General features: G+C 51.3%; 2 protein-coding genes and 1 long non-coding RNA gene across 6 annotated transcripts in view; 2 read left to right on the top strand and 1 right to left on the bottom strand.

The window, feature by feature from the left end:
* Positions 1–1,248, top strand: part of Srd5a1 (steroid 5 alpha-reductase 1) — a 79,241-nt gene extending 77,993 nt beyond the window's left edge. For 2 of the 3 annotated variants that reach the window (XM_078018490.1, XM_078018491.1), the window contains one exon: positions 1,018–1,248. Coding sequence is in view for 1 of the 3 variants with exons in the window: in XM_078018491.1 (XP_077874617.1) it covers positions 1,018–1,076 (59 nt within the window). In the remaining 2 variants the exon portion in view is untranslated. The remainder of the gene's footprint in view (positions 1–1,017) is intronic. The other variant, XM_078018495.1, reaches the window with a different exon arrangement.
* A 5,951-nt stretch (positions 1,249–7,199) lies between these two features.
* On the bottom strand, positions 7,200–12,668 carry LOC144365738 (uncharacterized). Its single transcript, XR_013424526.1, has 2 exons — positions 11,845–12,668; positions 7,200–7,704 (listed from the first exon to the last, which is right to left on the bottom strand). It is a non-coding gene; the product is annotated as an uncharacterized LOC144365738 (long non-coding RNA).
* Positions 12,669–12,966: 298 nt separating this feature from the next.
* The window catches only part of Tent4a (terminal nucleotidyltransferase 4A), a 40,442-nt gene continuing 34,185 nt past the window's right edge, over positions 12,967–19,223 (top strand). Inside the window, exon 1 of one of the 2 annotated variants that reach the window (XM_078018483.1) lies at positions 12,967–13,718. In XM_078018483.1, coding sequence (XP_077874609.1) covers positions 13,012–13,718 — 707 coding nt within the window. In that variant the 5' untranslated portion in view covers positions 12,967–13,011. The remainder of the gene's footprint in view (positions 13,719–19,223) is intronic. The other variant, XM_005335183.5, reaches the window with a different exon arrangement.

The raw sequence follows: 19,223 nt of genomic DNA, 5'->3' as shown, positions 1-19,223 counted from the left end.
CACTGTCCAGCCACTGCCATGGACTGGCATCCCCCTTGGGCTTGATCCTTGAGGTCAAGGAGAATTGCATTGGAATGTCTCGTGCTGTCGTCCTGGATTTTCCTTGACAGCTTCCCCTTGCCTCAACCTCTTTGAACGTGCCGCTCACCATGGCACTGTGTTCTGGCTGCAATGGACCCTGGATGAACTTGATTCTCTTTGGAGAGTCTCTCTGCCTGTTACTTAGTTTGACAATACTAACCCGTGATCCACCAGTCGGAAACAGTATAAATTGTGCCCCTAAATCATTCTTTTGTAAGAAAAACTCACAAAAGCAGAAGATTTTTCTTATAATCTGTATATATTAACATATAATGTATATTATATTTACGTATAATTTATTTACCATAAATTTCATTTTTTTCTCCCATAAAATATATCAAATTTTAGACATTGAGAGACAAGATTGGAACTTGAATTTAAACTTGTCTGTTTTTTAAAACCTGTATCATAATATAAGTGAGTGTCAGTGTTGGAATTATTGTTCACAGTTATTTTGAAGTCTGAATTCTGGAAATGCCTTTCCCGAGGCAGCATGTTTTGTTTCCTTTGGGCATTTTGCAAATATGTGCCTTTGGAGCAGAGCGTCCCATCACCCCCTGAAATACTATGAGAACATCCCAGGGTTGGTCATCTCATTGTTTAGACTGGAGATGCATGTATCTGTCTGTCACTCATCGAGTCTTCATTAACTAACAATGCCGTCACAGCATCTGTGCATACATTTCCTCTGACACTCAGAACTTCCCAAACTCCTTGGAAATCCCTGGCCAAAGAAAGAGGCGAGAATTCCTCCTTTCTCCCTTCTACTGCCCGCGCCTCTGGCAAACGCATGCTCTGTGACCCATGTCTCAGAAACACGCTCAGAGCATTGTCCTGAAGAGCCACCTTCTCCAAAGAAACTCAGCCAAGATCACTTTTTTTTTTTTTTTTTTTTTTAGTTGTTGATAGACTTTTATTTTTCTTATTTATTTTTAGGTGGTGCTGAGGATCGAACACAGTGCCTCACATATGCTAGGCAAGCCCCCTGCTACTGAGCCACAACCCCAACCCCCAAGATCAGTCTTTGTAACTGGATGATAGCAAATAGTGTTTCAGTTGAACTCCACGTGTTCCACTGCAAGAGGAACCGAGTGGACCTTGGAATGAGTATGTGATGGTGCTGGAGATGAAGACAAATCAAAACGAGAGAATCTGTTTTTACTCTAAGTGAAAGCTTCCTTGAAAGTTTTTTGGGTATGGGGATTTAACCCAGGAGCACTTTACCACTGAACCACTTCCCCAACCCTTTTTTATTTTATTTTGAGACAGGATCAAACTAAATTGCTGAGGCTGGCCTTGAATTTGGGATCCTCCTGTCTCAGCCTCCCAAGTCACTGGAATCACTGGCCCCGGCCCTTGAAAGTTTGAAGCTCATGAACACTACTTTCCCAAATAAGCAACCCATTTCAATCTTTTGATTTTTACTTAATAACCACAAATGGGTGCAAACACCTGTGCCTCTCATCCCCTCATTCTTCCTGGCAGTGGGCTGGCTCAGGACTGGCACCCAGTTTTGAGTGGTTACTCCTTAAATATTTACAGACTCGAATGCTTTTCTGGTCCTCAGCCTCAACCTTCTGTTATTTGGAGCATTTGCAAAGGAATAAGGTCTCTTCCATTCTAGTTTAGGACTTGCCTAGTTTTTTCAAAGGCCTAATTGCTGTTAGGAAATGTTCTCCTCTGGGAAAGCTGGGATGCCTGCTGCAGTCCCAGGAGGCGTCCGCCCACCCCTGAATCCCAAAGGAGCCAAGAAGCACTGGGGCAAATCCAAGCCACACTAACCTTCACTAATTGACTACAGGCCACAAAACTGGGGACAGCAAGGGCTTAGACTCCCAGAGGCAAGGCTCCTGCTGTGACAACTCCTGCAGTCTACTTGGGATAGTGAACAAAAAAGTGAAATATTAACTAGAGTCATGATTTAATTGCACTGTTAATTAAATCATTCGTTTGCAATGAGAGAACAAGTTAATGTAATTCAAGGCAATAAGAGAAGCCCTATCATTCATTTCTCAAGTCACCACAGACATTGTGACACTCACTGTAAATCTCTACCTCCTGATGTCATCTCTTTGGGTGGATGTGGCCAGGAAAGATTTGCAAAGGTTTTGGTGGACCTGGGTTTGGAAAGCTTGAGCTGTATCAGGAGAGGCAAAGACAATATTAGGGAGGCTTCCAGAAAAGGGGGCACCTGAACCACAAGTCAGAGAGAGGAAAGCCTGTGGCTTCAAGGCAGAGCGGCAGGAGTAACCAACCAAATGCCCCCAGAGTTCAGGCTGCAGCAAGTATGCCAGTGGCTGGAGTCAGCCTGGTCTAGTTTGAGGTCCAATTGGGGAGGATCTCAAATGCCAGGTTTTTTACTCCATGGACAATCATGTATTGGGCATAGCTCTCCACCAGGGCCTCTGCACAGGTGGGACACAGAAGAGTGGACAAGGTGGGCACTGTCCATCTCCTCTGGTGCAGGCAGCCAGTGCAGAAATGTGAGTAGCCCACGACAAACTGACCATTTACCAAAGCAGCAAGGACCAAGAAGAGGGCTTGAGGATGGCTGAGCCATGGGTGAGTGAGAAGGGGGAGCTGAGTGGCTTGTGGATGACTTTGACAGGCAGGGGGCCAAGGCTCAGGGCCTGCATAGTAGAAGCTGAAGGAGTTCAGGGGACCACAGCCGCGTGCCAAAGATGGTGGTAAATCCAGAATCGAGGAGGGAGGAGGGGGTGGGGGTGGAGGTGAGGGACCCACAATGTCTGCAGTCAGAGGCTGGACAGCAGCAGTGAAAAAAAAAATCTGCAAGTCTTAACGTTTTTATGATGAAAAGCAATGAGCTTGTTCACGGCTGTTAGCTAGACTGAGGCAAGAAACAGCACTCCATTTATTAACTCAGTGGCTGAAAGTGAGAGTACCAGCTCTGATTGTGTGGACTGGTCAGAGATGAGGTATAGCGTCACAGGGACCAGGGCACGGGAGAGGCATCCTTTGCTCACAGACATTGTGGGAGATGCCGCTGGGGTTCCCAGTTGCTCCCTTTGGTCCCTGTTATCTACTGGCAGAGGACCACACACCCCACCCTCTGCCACACTGCTTGCAGTGCCTCCATAGCTTCGCTGTCACTGATGAGATGCGGTTTGACGTGGCATCCACACAATCCAGCAAAATCTGGAGGGCCACTGTGGCTTTCAACACAACTCTTTCCCTTGCCATGTGACTGAGATGGAAGACAGGCAGTGGAGTGGCATGGGAGGGAAGAGCCCTCAATGTGTTCCTCCTCCTTTCTATCAGCCGCTGAGACCTGGGTGTGGTTTGTTTCTGCAGCAAGTCTGGGCAGAGGCTAACTTAGGAAGAGAGTGATATTTAGAACGTTTAAGCAACATTAAATGGGTGGAACAAAGCATGCCTGGGGCCAGGCATGTGTGTGAAATGTGCCATTCACCCTCCCCCCTCCAGAAAGGCTAATGTGACCTGCGCTTCTAGGTGGGCTGCCCCACGCCCCTCCCCCCAGAGGGCCATCCCGCTTCCAGCTGTCTGTGCAGGGAGAGGCCAGTGGAACACGGGGAGCCCTGGCAGCCCCAGTCCTCCTTCAAGCCCTTTGTGAGGAGACTCGATTTTCCTGGCCACTTTCCTAGAACACCGAGATCTTGCAGTGCACCTGCAGACCAGAGCTCAGATGTGGAGCTGAGGCCTCAGACTCCTCCCATGGAATCGCGGGGACTTGCGCTGGGCCAAGGCACGTCACAGCTAGCATCCAACACTCCACCCATCAAGCCGGAGTGTGGACAAGAGCGGCCCACGCTGCACTCCCCTGGTGCTTCCTGAACACCGCCCTTGGTCATTCTCTGCTGGCAGTGCAACGCTCTGCTTGCAGCCTGTCACCGGAGTCCTCAGAAGCAGAGTCCTGGGGTCGCTCACTCACTGACAGGCTGCCACCCAGGTTCAGGATGTCACCGTCCTTGTTCTCCCACCCACCATTTCTTTGTCTCGTTGCTGATCTTCCTGATGTGCGGTTCTAGGCTCCATCTGCACTGGAATCTTCAGAAAAAGGGGGGAATTCAGAAGGAAAAACCCAGAAGGAGGCGCTTACAGCAAACCGCCCGCTGGAGGACTGGTGGGAGGGAGCACCCTCATGGCCTACTTCTGGCACATAGAATTCCCTGGAACCATTGGGCCCAAGGCTCCGGGTCCAGCCTCATCAGTGGGCCTCTGGAAGCGGTCCTGCACTCCAGGCTGCCAGCCGGCAGCAGAGGGCGGAGGCGCACAGTCAGGGGAAAAGAATCTGCAGGTCGGTGAACTTGCTATTTTTAGGCCTTGGCGTACTCCTGCTGCTTCCCCAGTGTCGTGACAGCCACATATTTTATAGAATAGCGCATAGAAATTATAACACGCGTTGGAAACCTGCTTGAAATTTAAACAGGCTTAAAATGTCATGCAGCTAATACACAGAGACAAATGACACCCCTCCCCCACTGCCCTGCCACCCTGAGGCTGGTCCCACTGCTGCTCTGCCATCCTGGTCCACACCAGCCCCCTGTGCTCAGCTCACCCAGGGCCACACTGTCCCCTACCAGCCAAGCTGTGTCTGCTCCTGGCCAGGCCTGTGCAGACCAGCTGCTCTTCCAAAGGCAAGTCTGTGCGTGAGCCCCCTCCTGAGACCTCCCGGGGATGCCCAGTGGACACCTCATTGCCCCACATGGTGTCCCCCAAACCAGGACATGAGGCTGTGGTCTGCTGCTCAGGCTTCCCACCTGGATGGGCCTTGGCTCCTCTCTCTTACTCCTCCACGACTCCCAAGGCTCTGCTTCAAAATCCATGGTGCCTCTGACCACTGCTCCGCACCCTCGCCCCTCGAGCTCACCATGGAACTGCCTTGGCCTTTTGACTGGTTCTCCCTCCTGTTCCCTTTCCCCATGACATGTAGAATACTCCACAGAATGCCCGGCACTGCCTGGCTCCCAGGGCTCCAGATCTTCGCCCCTGAATGGCTCAGGGAAGGCCTGGCCTCTGGAGCTGACACACAGCTGTGGGTGGCCTCCCCCTGGAGGCCGGGAGGCTGCTCTCAGCTCTGGTGTTTGGCATCCTGGGTAGAAGCTAATAACTCATGTGAATGGTGAGCAATGACTGGAAATGGGAGGCCTCCAGCCCACCCCCCAAGTCCAAGCTTGAACAATACGACAGACACAATGGGCTGGGCAGGGACAGAAAACAGAAAAAACAAAATTAATTATTTCCTTAGAGGTGGTGAGGCAGGAGAGCTCTTCTCCATTAATGGAGAAGCAGGAGCCTAAACCAAGAGCAGAAAGCAGGGAGCAGTCCAGTGACTGCCTTTTGGCTCAATCAGAGGGGGGAGAGGGGGGAAGGGGGAGGGAGGGAGAGGGAGAGAGAGAGAGTAGGAGAAACTTGGAAGACTTGGAGAAAGTTCACCTTCTTAAAGAATCACAGAGAAATTACAGGTTCTAACACCACATGATGCTACCGCTACCGGGAGCCAGTCACTCCTGCAGCACTCTCCGCACATAAATACTGCCCGTCCTCACTTAATGCTAAGAATGAGTTACAAGCGTCACCCCATCCTGAAGATGAGGAATGACAGGCTCACCCATTTGCTGTCAGCCAGGAAATGTCACAGTGATTAACATCAGGTCAGTTGACACTACGGCCCCTGTTCTTAGCAGAAAAACAGCGCTGGGTTTGAGAATGTGCCACATGGCCTGTTATAGACTTGAAAACAGAGGAAGTTCCACAGACTTTCCCTGAGATGGACGAGCTGGTTTGTGCACCCAGCTCTGCTCACCTGTCACCTGTCCTCTGTGCAGAGCCACAGCCTAACTCCCTGAGCTGTAAGAATGAGCCTGCACTGGCACGATGACCCCAGCCAGGGACAGCAGCAAACTTGGCACCCTTCTCTGCAGGAAGCACCCAGGGGCTGTGGTGTCTTCAGCAGCTGAGGAGCAGCCCAGTAATTGCTTCCTGTTGTCACCTCAGACCAAAGCCAGAGAGTGAGGACAGATGAAGAAAGGGAGGTGTCTTCATAGGATGAGGAAGAAATATTGAAAATAGGTATTTTCCTGCTTGCATTCAAGTTATTTATGTTGTAGATTATAGCCACTTAAAAAAATAAAAGGAGGCATTTCTCCTATGAATGGTGAGCAGATCACACAGTAAAACCAACAGAGAATGCCAAGTGTCCCATGGTGCTATAACGGTGACCCATGGTCCTGCTGGGGCGGTGGTTCCTGTGCCCCCCATTGGAGCCATCCCGTCCCACCCTCCTCAGTGGAAACCCGGAAGTGCCCAGAGTCCCTCTCCTTCCACCACACGGGATCAATCATGGAGTACGGGTGATTTCACGTTCCTGAACAACGTCTGGTGGTGAAGTCAGTGCAGTGTGCTGGCCAGATCCAGTGCCTTTTGTTCTGGGCTCTCAGCTGGACCACGTTTTCCAGCTTCTCTTGGGTTGGATGGAAGCTGTGCCTGAGTTTTGGGGGCACAAGATGTGCTGGCACCGCTAGACTTGGACCCTAAGCCTCCTGAAGGACCCCTCTTCCTACTTTTTTATCCCCAGCTGGTCCTCAGCAGAGAACCAGCAGAGGACCCCAGACCCTGGGGAATGGCAGAACTTCTTCATGAAAGCACCTGGATGGATCCCCACGACTGTGTCGAGGCCCCTGTCCTTCCCCACACCCAGATGTCATCACAGACTCGCTCTGCACTGGGATGTGTCACACCACTGTTATCTTGAGATCAGCTACAACCCTAATTTATCTCCTAATCCTTTCCATGCCTAACCTGGTCTTACTACTAGTTTTCTGCTTCTGTTAGCCTTTATCCCCACCTTCAGTCCTGCCTCTCAACTCCAGCTGTTAAGGCAGAGTGGACTTCTTAAAACAGAGTCCTACCCCTCCTCAGTGGAAATGTTCAAATGGGATCCCCAGAGTGCTGCGATGGGACACCCAGTCTCCCTGTGCCTGACCAGCATCACCCACCTTGTTAGATTTCTGCTGCCATACATGAGCCCTGGATGCAGAGAACCTGGGCCATTCTGTCCTCAGTTCTCTCACCTGGTATTTTAGTTACCTTTTGTGTCACTGTGATCAACACACCCCCAAATAACCAACAAGAACAACTTAGAGGAAGAAAGTTTACTGAGGACACTGGTTTCAGAGGTCTGTCCATAGATGGCCGACTCCATTGCTCTGCGCCAGAGGTGAGGTAGCCCATCATGGTGGAAGGGTCCAGCTTAGGAAAATTACTCAGTTCATGGTGGTGTCAGGAAGCAGGGTGGGGGGAGTAGGGGCTGCTGGTGCACCCTTCCAGGGTAGGCTCCAGTGACCCATCTCCCCCAGCTATGCCCCACTCATGGGTCCATTCAAACTAGGAGGGACTGATTAGGTTACAGCTCTCACAATCTAATAATTCTACCTCTGAATATTCCTGCATTAACAGGATCTGTTAGGGTACTCCTCATATTCAAACTTTAACACCTGAAATGTCCTTCCTCTATCAGATGACTTCTCTGCATCTTCTAGGATCTGTCTGGCAACACCTTCTGGTTCCTTTCTCTTTTGTGCTCCCAGTCACCACATGTTCCCACAAAAGACACCGTGTCTTCTACACTTCATCCATAGGCACCTGAAACACAGCAGTGAGCAAACTCTAGTTCTAATGATCAAGAATGTTTCTAGACATTACCAGGCCCAGTGGGATTAATCAGCCCAACAGAAATCCTGCTTTGGAGTGATGTGGAAGAGGAGGCCCTCTGGCTGTCCTAACAAGAAATCACAGGGCACATGATGGTGGGGACACCCTGTTCAAGGTCAACCTTAAAACTGGGTTTTGGTAGAGCAGGCTCTGGGGAGGAGCCTGGTGGCAGACCTCACATCTACAGGATGCCCACCACGAGTGTTTTCAGTTTGTCTTTCAACATGGCCCATGAATGAACAGAGGTGTACAGCTGGCTTCTGCCTCTTTTCCCAGCCTCTCTTGCAGTTAGGAGTGGCATCGTAGCTAGTTCTGGTCAAGGATATTTAAGGAGAAATCTGGAGGGTTCTTGGAAAAGTCTCCCTTTTCCAATCAAAAGGGTCACATACAATGGACACTGTCCACCGTGTTTCCCCTTCCTACTTGAGTGTGGATGTGAGCACTGGGGTAGGGCAGCCACGGGCAAAGGCCAGATGACCGACAGGTCAGCTTGGACAGTCCAGAGCATTGGCCCTCTATTTCTGAATTTCTTACAAGGTGAGCTAAATGACCCTCTGCTTTTGTTTAGGCTTTGGTAGTAGGTTGAATGGTGTCCTCCCCAGAATCAAGTCCAGCCACGATCTAAGAATATGACTTTATTTGGAAATGGGAGTCTTTCCAGATGCAATCAGTTAAAGATCTTAAGATGAAATCATCCTGGTTTTTGGTTGGACCCTAAATCCAATGACTGGCATCCTTACAAGAGGAGAAGACCCAGAGACACGCTGGAAAAATGCCTTATGAAGACAGAGGTTCGGACAATGCAGCCCCAGTTATTCCTTGTCCAGTTTCCCATGCCCTGTGCAGTTTCTTCAGTCAGGACATGGAGGCTATTTCCACACCCCATGGCTCTTTTATCAAGGCCTTGCCTCTCACTTGGGCTCAGGGAATGTTGAGGAAGTGAGGGATACCAGCTCTGGAACTGTGCACATCTGCTTGTTTCTGGAGACCATGTTCAGCCAGGCTAAGAACAAGCTGGGGCTAGCCTTGGGCCCGTCGAACCTGATACCCAGCTGCCAGCTAGCCATCTGCCAGCCATGTGAAAGCGTGGTAGCTCTAGGGCAGCCCTCTTCTGCGGCCCTGCCAGATGACTGCAACCATGTCCAATCTGAGCAGTAGAACAACTCAGGTGACTGAGGTCGTCTTTGAGAAACAGTAAAGCCATTGCATTTGAGGGTGGCTTGTTACTCAGTAGTAACTAATACACACACACACTTTGATTTTTTTCAGATACTTACATTACTGAGTTTGGGAATACTGGTTAAGGCAGAAGTTTTTAAACTTCATTGTACTTCAGAGTCGCTCAGGGAATTTGCTTAAGCTAGACTCCTGAGCTTGCTCCTAACAAGAGTTTTGGTAGATTTTTGGTAGATTGGGTGAACTCCAGACATCTGCATTTTGACCAGTTTGGCTGATTCTGGCATGGGTAGTTCATGGAATATACATTGAAAACCATTTTTCCACGGTAAAAAATCTCAAAAAACATAGTGTAATGTCTAATCTTATCCCTCCTCCAAAATCAGGAGGGAGGAAGAGAGAGAGAGAGAGAGAGAGAGAGAGAGAGAGAGAGAGAGAGAGAGAGAGAGAGAAAGTGTGTGTGTGGTGTGTATTAGCCCCAAGGGCAAACTGCTGGGCTTCTCTGTAGATATTGATAAGAAAAGACCCTTGATCTGGGTCTCAAGAACTGCATTTTACTCTCAATATTGTTTCTTGATTTTTATTCAGAAATATATTGCTCCTTTTACATAAAAGATTTGTGATTAAATATATAAATAATAAAACTCTGACTATGAATATAAAAAGTTGTCTGGTGGCTGAAGAATCAAATCAAAGGGGTAGGCTGAAAGCAAACTGCAAAGACAGTGCAAGAGACAGCAGGGAAGAAGCGCCCAACGTTGGACAAGTGACAACGAGAACCTGTGCAACAGACCCCGGGAGCTTTGTAAGGGTGGCTGCCCGCAGTCATGCCCAGTGGTCCAGCTGGCTGATTCCACCTGGGTAGATGAAGGACCTAACCACATGTGCCAGGCAGTCCTGGAGCTGGCACACAGCAGAGAAAGGGAGAAACATTTCTTTTTTTGTGGCCCTTACATTTTATTGGAGTGCAGGGAAGATAGATAATACATATGATAATAAACTACGAGTTAGTCTCATGGATAGAATTGTATGTCCCCAAAGATATGTTGAAATCCTTAGGCTTGGTGACTGTGAATGCTTATTTGGAAAAAGGGTCTTCCCATGTGTTATTGGTTAAGATGATGTCATTCTGGTGTGTCCTAATCTAATACAAATGGTGTTCTTAAAAGACAGAGCTGGGGAAAACACTATGCCATGAAGGAGGCAGGGATTGGAATGATATGTCTACAAGCCAAGGAGTGCCATGCTTAGCCAACAACACCAGAGGCCAAGGGGAAAGCATGTACAGATACTCCTATAGAAATTTCAGAGAGTGTGGTCTTGCTGTCACCTTGATTGCAGACTTGTAGTCTCCAGAACTGTGAGGGAACAAATTCATTCTTTTATGCCACTCAATTTGTTTAAGTAGTCCCAGGAAACCAATGGAGATAAATGCTAAGAGAAAAATACTGCAGGAAAGGGAAATAGGAGATGTTAAGTGTGCAGTTTAAATAGAACCACTTGGAAGCCATTATGCTAGAGGGAAGGGAGGGACCCTGAGGATGTCTGGGGAGAACAGCAAGTGTAATGGCCCTGTAATGGCAGCAGTATGCCCAGCTTGTGACTTCAGGACTGAGTTAGGGAAAGAGCTGGGAGAGGAGGGACCACAGCACAATGTTGCATAGGTAGCAGGAAGACTGTTATATTTTGCTGCGAAAGCAAGCCATGAAAAGGTTTGGAATAGACTTGGGTGATCCAATTTTTAAAAAGAAACACTTTTCACTCAGGTCCTTGTGTGGGTAAATGCTGAAGTGAGCAAGAATGTAATGTGGGAAATCAGCTGGGAGACACTGTTTTAACACAGGCTACACACAGTGGTAGTTGAAATGGGGAAAGAAGCGGGAGGATAGAGTTTGGTACTGGATGTTTCTGGCCAGTGGAAGAGTGTGTTGGTTATCAACAGACAAACCAGGTATGACTTCAAGGATTTTGGTTGAAGCTACTGGAAGCAGAGTTCAAAACTAACAAGGAATTTACTGGGTTTCCTATAGTTCATTTAACTCACATATTCTAATTGGTCATATTTTCCACATGTACAATATACAGTTGCTTAAAAACTGTCTAAACCGAAACATTTATTTTTAGTAGTAAATAACACCACTCGCCTAAAGTCCTTAGTACCAATACATGGACTTCACGTTCGTGCAATATTTAAAGTGTCCAGCAATTAATATCTGTTCATCTGTGATGCAGACAAGGAGGAGAGCTTTTAAGATTTGTTTTTTAAAATGGCCTTACTCCCTTATGCTCCAAAGGATGGAGCCAGGCGCTGTGGGGCCAAGGCAGAGTCAGGGCCCCAGTAGGGGCCCCCTTAGAGGATCTGCGTTGGTGGGAGACCAGGGCCCTTGCGCTCTCTAGGCTGTCTGCCTGCCATAGCAAATACCAACAGTGACTGGCCTCAGACTTCACAGAACGCATGGTCAGCGTTACATTCCAAACAATGCCACTGTCAACCTCGCTACCCTCACTCTGGACACCCGCATCATCCGGGAGGCAAACGATGGGGTCAGTTCCCTAAAGAGTGCTGCCAACTCGGTGCTGGCCGGTGTGACCAAGTCCCGGGTTGGACGCCCAGGCAGGCCCAGGAGTTGCATCTCCAATGCCGAGCACTGTCCACACTGCCTGGGGAACTGACTCGCATGTTTATTTTTGCACAGTAAAGAATTTTTAAAGGGGGCGCTGGGCATGTGGCTCAAGCGGTAGCGCGCTCGCCTGGCATGCTTACGGCCCGGGTTCGATCCTCAGCACTATATACAAAGATGTGTCCGCCGAGAACTAAAAAATAAATATTAAAAATTCTCTCTCTCTCTCTTTAAAAAAAATTTTTTTAAAGGGAATTAAACACCTGCAACAGACCTGCCGGGAAGGCGGCTTGTGCCGCAGCCCTTCTGAGGCGCGTCCCTTCCTGCAGCTCAGCGCACAGGCACTTGCCGGCCAGTCCCGTCGCGGGGTGCACGTGGGAGGGGGCGCCGATAACACTGACCGCAGCGCGACCACCCTGACGGCCCTCTAACGCACACAGGCGGGTAGCCGGGTGATTTCGTTCTTTCCTAGAGGGGACTGGCACTCATTGAGATGAGCCACCCGCCACCGGAAAAGCCGAGACCGCATCTGCAGCCCGTGCCCCGCTGCAAAGAACTTCCAGCAGGCGGCGGCGGTCATGCGCACGCGCGGCGCGGCCCACGGCTGCCGGAACCACATTCCAATGCGCGCATGTCCGCACGCCTAGCCTGCGCGCTGCGGCAGCCGTGGCCTCCTCTCCAGCCCAACCCTTCCCCTTCCCTGTCTGGAAGCGACCCGCCGCCGCCGCCGCCCTCCAGCCCTCAGCTCCGCCCCGTCGCGCAGCCTTCCGTCGCCGGCCTCCCTGCCGGGCCGCGGGCTCTCAGTGCGCAGGCGCGGTAACCAAGGCGGCGCTGTCTAGTGAGGATTTGAAATCGGCCGCGCGTGCGCACTGCGCCGCGGCCCGGCGAGGGAGGCTCGCTCCTGCCGCCGCCCCCGCCCCCTCCCCGCCCCTCATTGGAGCGGAGGCGGCGGCCCCCTCCTTCCCCCACGCCGTGTCGCCGCCGACAGTGTCTTTTCGCCGCCGCCGCCGCCGCTGCAGGAGCACGGAGCGCGCGGCGCGGGCGTGACCGAGGGCCCGGCGCTCGGGCGGCGGCGCCTCCGCCGGTCCCGCCGCGGGGCCTGGGCCCGCCCCCTCGGCCGGTCGCCGCCCCTCCGATGGCCTCTCCCCGCGGCCCGAGCGCAACGCCGCCACCGCCACCGCCGCCGCCGCCGCGGCCCCCGCGCCCGTCCCGCGCCGTGTGAGCCGGAGCCAGAGCCGCAGCCGTCCGCGGCCGCGCCGAACGCCGAGCGCCGCGCCTGTCCGGCCGCTGCCGCACCCGCGGGAGCGCGCCCCGAGCCGGGCCCGCGCGCCCCGAGGCCCGTCCGTCTGTCCGTCCGTCCGTCCGTCCGCGCGCGGCCCGGGGCGCGGCGGGGGCGGGGCCGCGGCGGCGGCGGCGCGGGCCCCGCGGGGGCGGCGCGTGGATGGATCCGCGCGTGGCCTGGATCCAGCCGGAGCAGAAGGGGCCGGCCAATGCCCTGTGGATGCAGATCTGGGAGACCTCGCAGGGCGTGGGCCGCGGCGGCGCGGGCTTCGCGTCCTACTTCTGCCTCAACTCGCCGGCGCTGGACACGGCGGCCGCGCCGGGGGCGGCCGGGCGGGGCGGCGGCCTGGGCCCCGCTCTGTCCGCCGCGTCGCCCCCGCCGCCGGCGCCCGGGCCGGCCGCTCTGCCCCCTGCGCTGCTGACGGCGCTCGGGCCCGCGGCCGAGGGCGCGCGGCGCCTGCACAAGTCGCCGTCGCTGTCGTCCTCGTCCTCGTCCTCGTCCAACGCGGAGTCGGGCACCGAGAGCCCCGGCTGCTCGTCGTCGTCCTCCAGCAGCGCCTCGCTGGGCCGGGCGGGCGGCGGCCGCGGCGGCGCCTTCTTTGGCTTCGCCGACGGCGCGCCCAGCGCTCCCGGCGCGGCTAACGGGCACTCCGGGCCGCGCGGCCCCGCGCCCGCAGGCTCCCCACCGCAGCACCAGTTCCATCCCGGCCGCCGGAAACGCGAGAACAAGGCCAGCACCTACGGCCTCAACTACCTGCTGTCGGGCAGCCGCGCGGCCGCGCTGAGCGGAGGGGGCGGCCCGGGGGCCCAGGCGCCGAGGCCCGGCACGCCGTGGAAGAGCCGCGCGTACAGCCCCGGCATCCAGGGGTGAGTGCGGCCGCCGCGCTGCGTTTCCGGAATGGGGTTGAAGGCCGAGGCCCTGCCGTGCTCTAAAGGCTTTTTAGATTCCCTTAGGAAGGAGTGGACTGCCGGCCCGGGGCTGTCAGTGCTGGAAAGGGGCTGACTCCCGTGGTGCTGAAGTTTCACTCCTCTACCCCCAACAGTGGAAGGGGTAACTGGCACTTTCTCATTCTTTTTCCCAGCAGGAAAGCTAGGGACCCTTTGTCCAAGTGGGGCTAGATAGGTTTGACGTTTCAAGTGAGTTCAGTGTTTTAGTATTGTCGGGAACTCGAGTCAAATTGAAGGTAAATACTTAATTTTTTTTTTCTCTTTTGAGAAAACTCTTTTAAAGGATGAGGCTTTTGTAGTGATGCAATTTAGCCAAAAGTGACTTTAGAAGTGATTTGGGTAAGTGGTGGTGGTGAGATGAATTTGCAAGTTATGTTTTAATTCTGTGCAGAAATTAACGTAAAGAGTATCATCTGAAGCATTTAAATGCTGGCTACTGGTGAAAAAAAAAAGGAAAGAAAAAAATGACTTGCTCTGTATACTTGTTCTTTGGAAGATGCTGTCTTTATTTTGAACACCTCACGTCAAGAGGGCCTTGAAAGGTCTCTGCAAGTTCAGTGCACCTAAAAACAGCAAGGTGTGGAACAGATCTAAATGAGGGGTACGTGGCCTGGACTCCTCCCAGGTGAAGTTGTTCAGGTGTGATGCTGTTCACCCGGCCACTTTGCCTTGTTTTACTTTCCCAGATTTCTAGAAACAAAATATTTGTGCATACAGTTTTGTGTCTGTGTTTCAAGACTTAAACCGTGAGCTTTGCTGTAAAGGTTTCTGCTGATTTAAAATGACTGAAGGATTTCTCAGGGTGTTAGGGTTATTAGGGATAGTAGAGCCTTATACAAGACACTCATAAATTCTAGGCTTTGGGATTCTTTCTTAAAATGTTTCTTCTTACAGCTCAGTGTATTTCCCACTTGGAGTATGTTGGAAACACCAGTAGATACTACTTTAAAGGGTGGTATATGCTACATAGTAATAGCTTCACATTCTGCAAATTGTTTCACCTGGTTTGGGCTAGAAATGTTACTTTCTTAAAATTCCTGAAGCTTGAGCATGCACTTTAGACCAAAGTGGAGCCCAGTCTTCTCTGCTTATGCCCCTTCACTTCCTTGTCTTAGAACTCTGAGTATAGTGGTCGTGGCAGGCTCTTCTTGCTGAGGGCAGTAAACCTAGGGTCTCATGTTGGGGGCCTTTGAGTTTCCAGCCTATTACTTCTTTGAAGTAGAAAGTGTTGGAAGACATTGTCTTTGGTTGAAGAGCATGTTTTGGCCCCTTACGGTGTTGCACATATGTCCTTTACAAGCATTGGTGGCATCATGTCATTGTGTGTATCGCACATGCTCTTGGAGTTTTTTTTCGGGTAACCTGTAGGCTTCTAGGTGTGTGTGTGGTATTGTTGCTTTCATTGGATGATGAGCCATGTCGGCCAGGTGTCATGCTAAGATCTGGTGTTTGTAACACCCACCCTTATGATCTTGAACCCCAAACTGGGCCCTCTTCTGAGTGCCCCCTGCCTAGTGCATATCAGCACTGGCTGTCCGGCTTTTGCAGATCTGGCTTCTCTCAACCCTTTTGCCCCCCACGTCCAGTCATTGATCAGATGCTGTCTCTTTGGCTCCACTCTGTCTCTATACCTCATCCTCTTTGCCCTCCAGCCACTGTGGTGGAGACTTCCCAAGCAACCCATGGCTGGTGTCTTCCATGCACCAGGCTTGAGCTCTTTCCCCACACTGCCAGTGGGTTGAGATACTCTGTCAGCTGGTGTGATCAGATTCCCTAACCTCCCAGTCCTCTACTGAAACCTCTTTCCACCCTCACTCCCAGGCTAAATACCAAGGCCGGAAGCTCAGCCATCTACTTGCCCTGCTACCCAGCTTTTCAGCTCAGTTCAGAGACAACATGGTGTAGGGTTTAAGAGTGGGCTCTAAAGCCAGTAGGAGGGCTGGCTGGTTTGATTCCCGCCTAGGTTGATGCTACCATCATGTGTTATGAAGCTATGAATCCTCCTTTCTCCTTTGCCTGGGGACTCTTCCTTTCCTGTCTCTGGTGGTATGTGCCACGTCCACAGTAGGAATTTTGGAGGTGAATACACTTTCTACCATGTCTGCCTAGAGGAGAAGCCTGCCAGCACTGCATGCCAGGTGCCGAGGAGGGTGGGGTGCTCTCCACTAGGTTGCCTGCTCCAGGCGCCTTTCAGAAGGGACAGGAGAGGAAGTAGTAAATCAAAGCAGTGGTGGGGCTCAGCCTGTGGTCAGAGGAAAGGAGGTAGCACTAGTGATTGTTTCCGTATGGCCTGTTGGTCTTAAGTGAAACAACCTGTGGTGTCAAGATAGAGCCGTGTCTGGTACTTGGCCCTGGACAAGACCAGTACCAGATCTTCCCTTGTTGCTTAGAAAGGAAAAAAAGTGATGTCAGGGTGTGTCTAGCTGTCAAACAGAGAAGGACCTTGTTGATGAGGAGCTGTGTAGAGTTTCTTTGGTTCCAGGGTATGCATTTCTGGAAAGACAGTGTCTGCAGTTCAAGAAAGGAGAAGCCATGGCCTGTGGTAGGATTCTCAGTAGCACTACTTGGCCCATGTGGGTCTTGGTTTGGTGGCCCACATAGCAACCTGCTCCATTCATCCTTTGCTTGGGAGGAGTTTTATGCCTTGGAAACTTTGCTTGTTGACTGGGCTTGTGAGACTGCCAGATTGCTTTCAGCCTCTACTAGGGTGAAGGAGCCAGTGAGAAGACAGGGATTAGTGCAGTTACGTCTCCAGTGGAGAAAGGGTGGTCCTGGTTTAGGAGTTGGCCATTGCCTCTGGTTGTTATCCCATTTCTCTTTGAACACTCAAGAGCCTTTGTTTTGGGAATTAGGTGCATAGTGCAAGACATGCCAGCTTTTTGATTTTCTGGTCTGGAGACATGAAAGGAGTGTGGACTCCAGCCTCTGGCTGCTGCCACTTTTGTGCAGTACTTTTAGCTGTTACTTCTTTGCACTGGTCAGTCCCAGTAACTTTAGAAGCCTCAGGTTAGTGGTAAAGAAATGTTCTCCATAAGTGAGGTGAGTGAGTGGCCTTCAGATACCTGGCTTCCTCCTCACTAGAATGTTGCAAAGCCCCAGGAAGGTTGCGGGTGGATGACCCAGCAGACACCTATGGATCAGCACTCTGACCAGCTGCACTTCAGTTTGGCATCTGAAGGCTGGCTTACTCAGATGGGCAGCGGTTGTACATAGCTTCCTGTGCAGGTCCCTTGACAGTAGTTGGTCTTTTAACATCTTCTGTACTCCTAACACAAATTCTGTTCCTTGTCTGAAGTCTGTGAGAAGCTGACCAGTGTTGGCATGTATTAGATGTGCCTCCAGGCCCTGGCTGGCTCCTTCCAGCTCCGTGCGTGCTCCCTTGGCTCTGTTCTCCTGAGGGAGTCAGTACGTGGTGAAGCAACTGGAATCCCTCTTTTGCCTCCATGACTGTAACCTGACTTTACAGGATGTCCAGTAGAGCCGTGGGACCTCTCGCAGAACATCCCTGGGAGGCCTGAGTGGGAGGCAAGGTGAAGGCCTGGCAAGGCCTGCTGTCAGCACTCCAATTGCCTTTTTCCTCTTCTCTGTCTTCCTGTGAACAACATGGGACACGCTGGTGGGCGAGCTTATTGTGAGATCTGCCTCCAAGGCTCTCAGTGGCACAAGTGGATCTTGCTTTCTGGGTTCCATTGTCGGAGGCCTTTAAGGTAGATTGTTGGAGTGGAAGCGAGAACGACCCCACTCCACAAATGTTTTCTGCCACATGGATTACTTACAAAGTCAGCTTCCCCCAGATCCTTCCCACTTCATAATAGCATCGTTTATTCCTTCCCATCGTACAGTGGCCGTTCTCCACAAAGTGCAGGCTGCTGCCTGGCATAGAGCTGAGGAAAGTCCTGCTGGAGAACTGCTTAAACCCCATGCCCGGTCACTGATGCGCCAGGACCCACGTAGGAGAAGGTGCTGGAGAAGGTGCTGCCCACCAGGGTGCTATAGACCCTCTCTTGGGAAAAGGAAGGTTAGAGTTGAACGTAGGCTGGTTATCTGGAAAAATGAGACTCCTCAAAGTTTTTGAAAAAAATGGCTTCATACTCATGCTGTGCAAGTGAGAGCAGATTCTATTCATCTTATTGCTGGGAGCATTCAATGAAAAACCAATGCTATTTCCTTTAATAGGAATAACACATGGTTTTGACTTATTATTTAAAAAAATAATTTTTAGGTTAATATTTTAGAGAAAAAAGTTTTTTATAATGTTAAGATTTGTATTTTAATGTAAGCTCCCACAATTTGGTCACTGTTTAATATACCTTCCTGGTTCTCATCCTAGCTGGATTCATGCAAGTGGCTAGCAGGAGGAGCAATAATTATCCACCTTGGTTGAAAATAAAAACATTGTGTTCATTGGTTAGGTCTTATGGTTTGGGATCAGATCTTCTAGTTGTGCAGAAGAAAAAAAAAGTGGGGGTATTGTAATTAAAAATGCTCAAGTTTAGGCTGGGAACATAGCTCAGTTGGTAGAGTGCTTGCCTTATATGCACTAGGTCCTGGAATCTAATCCCCAGCAATACCAAAAAAAAAAAAAAAAAAAAAAAGCTCAAGTTCAGAAACTTAATTTTGATGGGCAGCCAGTCAGGCCACAGGTAGCGGTACCAGGGACAGAATTGGTCCTCAGGCTCACAGGAGACTGAAGCCACAGTGTTGCTGAGACTTGCCCAGGACTGTGGTGCTGTGGCTGCTCTCCTCTGAAGCAGAGTTGGATGGGAAGGCATGCCTTGCAGAGGGCTTCTGTGAGGGCCAGGCTCTGAGCTTGGGCGCCAGTGATCTAGGTAGGCAGTGATGTGTGCCCCAGACACCCTGTCTCCTCCCCCGGTGTTGAGATGCACAGTTATTCAGTATCTTGTTCTTGAGAGCTCTGTGCTGTTCTAGTTTTCTGTTGCTATATAACAGTTCACCACAAATTCCAGCTTAGAGCAGCACTATTTTGACTTAGTTAAATTGGGGTGGTGGACTCAGTTCTCTGCTCAGACTTGTAAGGCTAAAGTCGGAGCATGGGCTGGTTGCCTTTTCATCTGGTTCTCAAGGTCTACTTACTTAGTAGCATGTTCTTAGTATGGCAGAGTTCACTTTCTTGCAGTGGTAGTACTAGGTTCCTGATTCTTTGCTGACTGCTAACTGGACCCTCCTCCAGCTTCAGGGCACCTGTATTTGGCTCATGGCCTTGTCCATCTTCAGACCAGCAAGGTGCTTTGAATCTCTTAGGATGTCCGCTGCCAATGGGAGAAAGCCTTCTGCTTCTCAGGACTCACATGATTAGATGGGACCCGCCAGATACCCGCCTGCTGCGGCCACATACCAGTACAGTACGATCCTGGCATGACGGTCTCATTAGAGACCCAGGTTCTGGGCATTAGGGTGCTGCCT

This window comes from Ictidomys tridecemlineatus, chromosome 1, assembly GCF_052094955.1.
Source record: "Ictidomys tridecemlineatus isolate mIctTri1 chromosome 1, mIctTri1.hap1, whole genome shotgun sequence".
NCBI classification, from domain to species: Eukaryota; Metazoa; Chordata; class Mammalia; order Rodentia; family Sciuridae; genus Ictidomys; species Ictidomys tridecemlineatus.
Note: the sequence above shows the minus strand (reverse complement) of the source record. Positions and strands in the feature narration are given on the sequence as shown.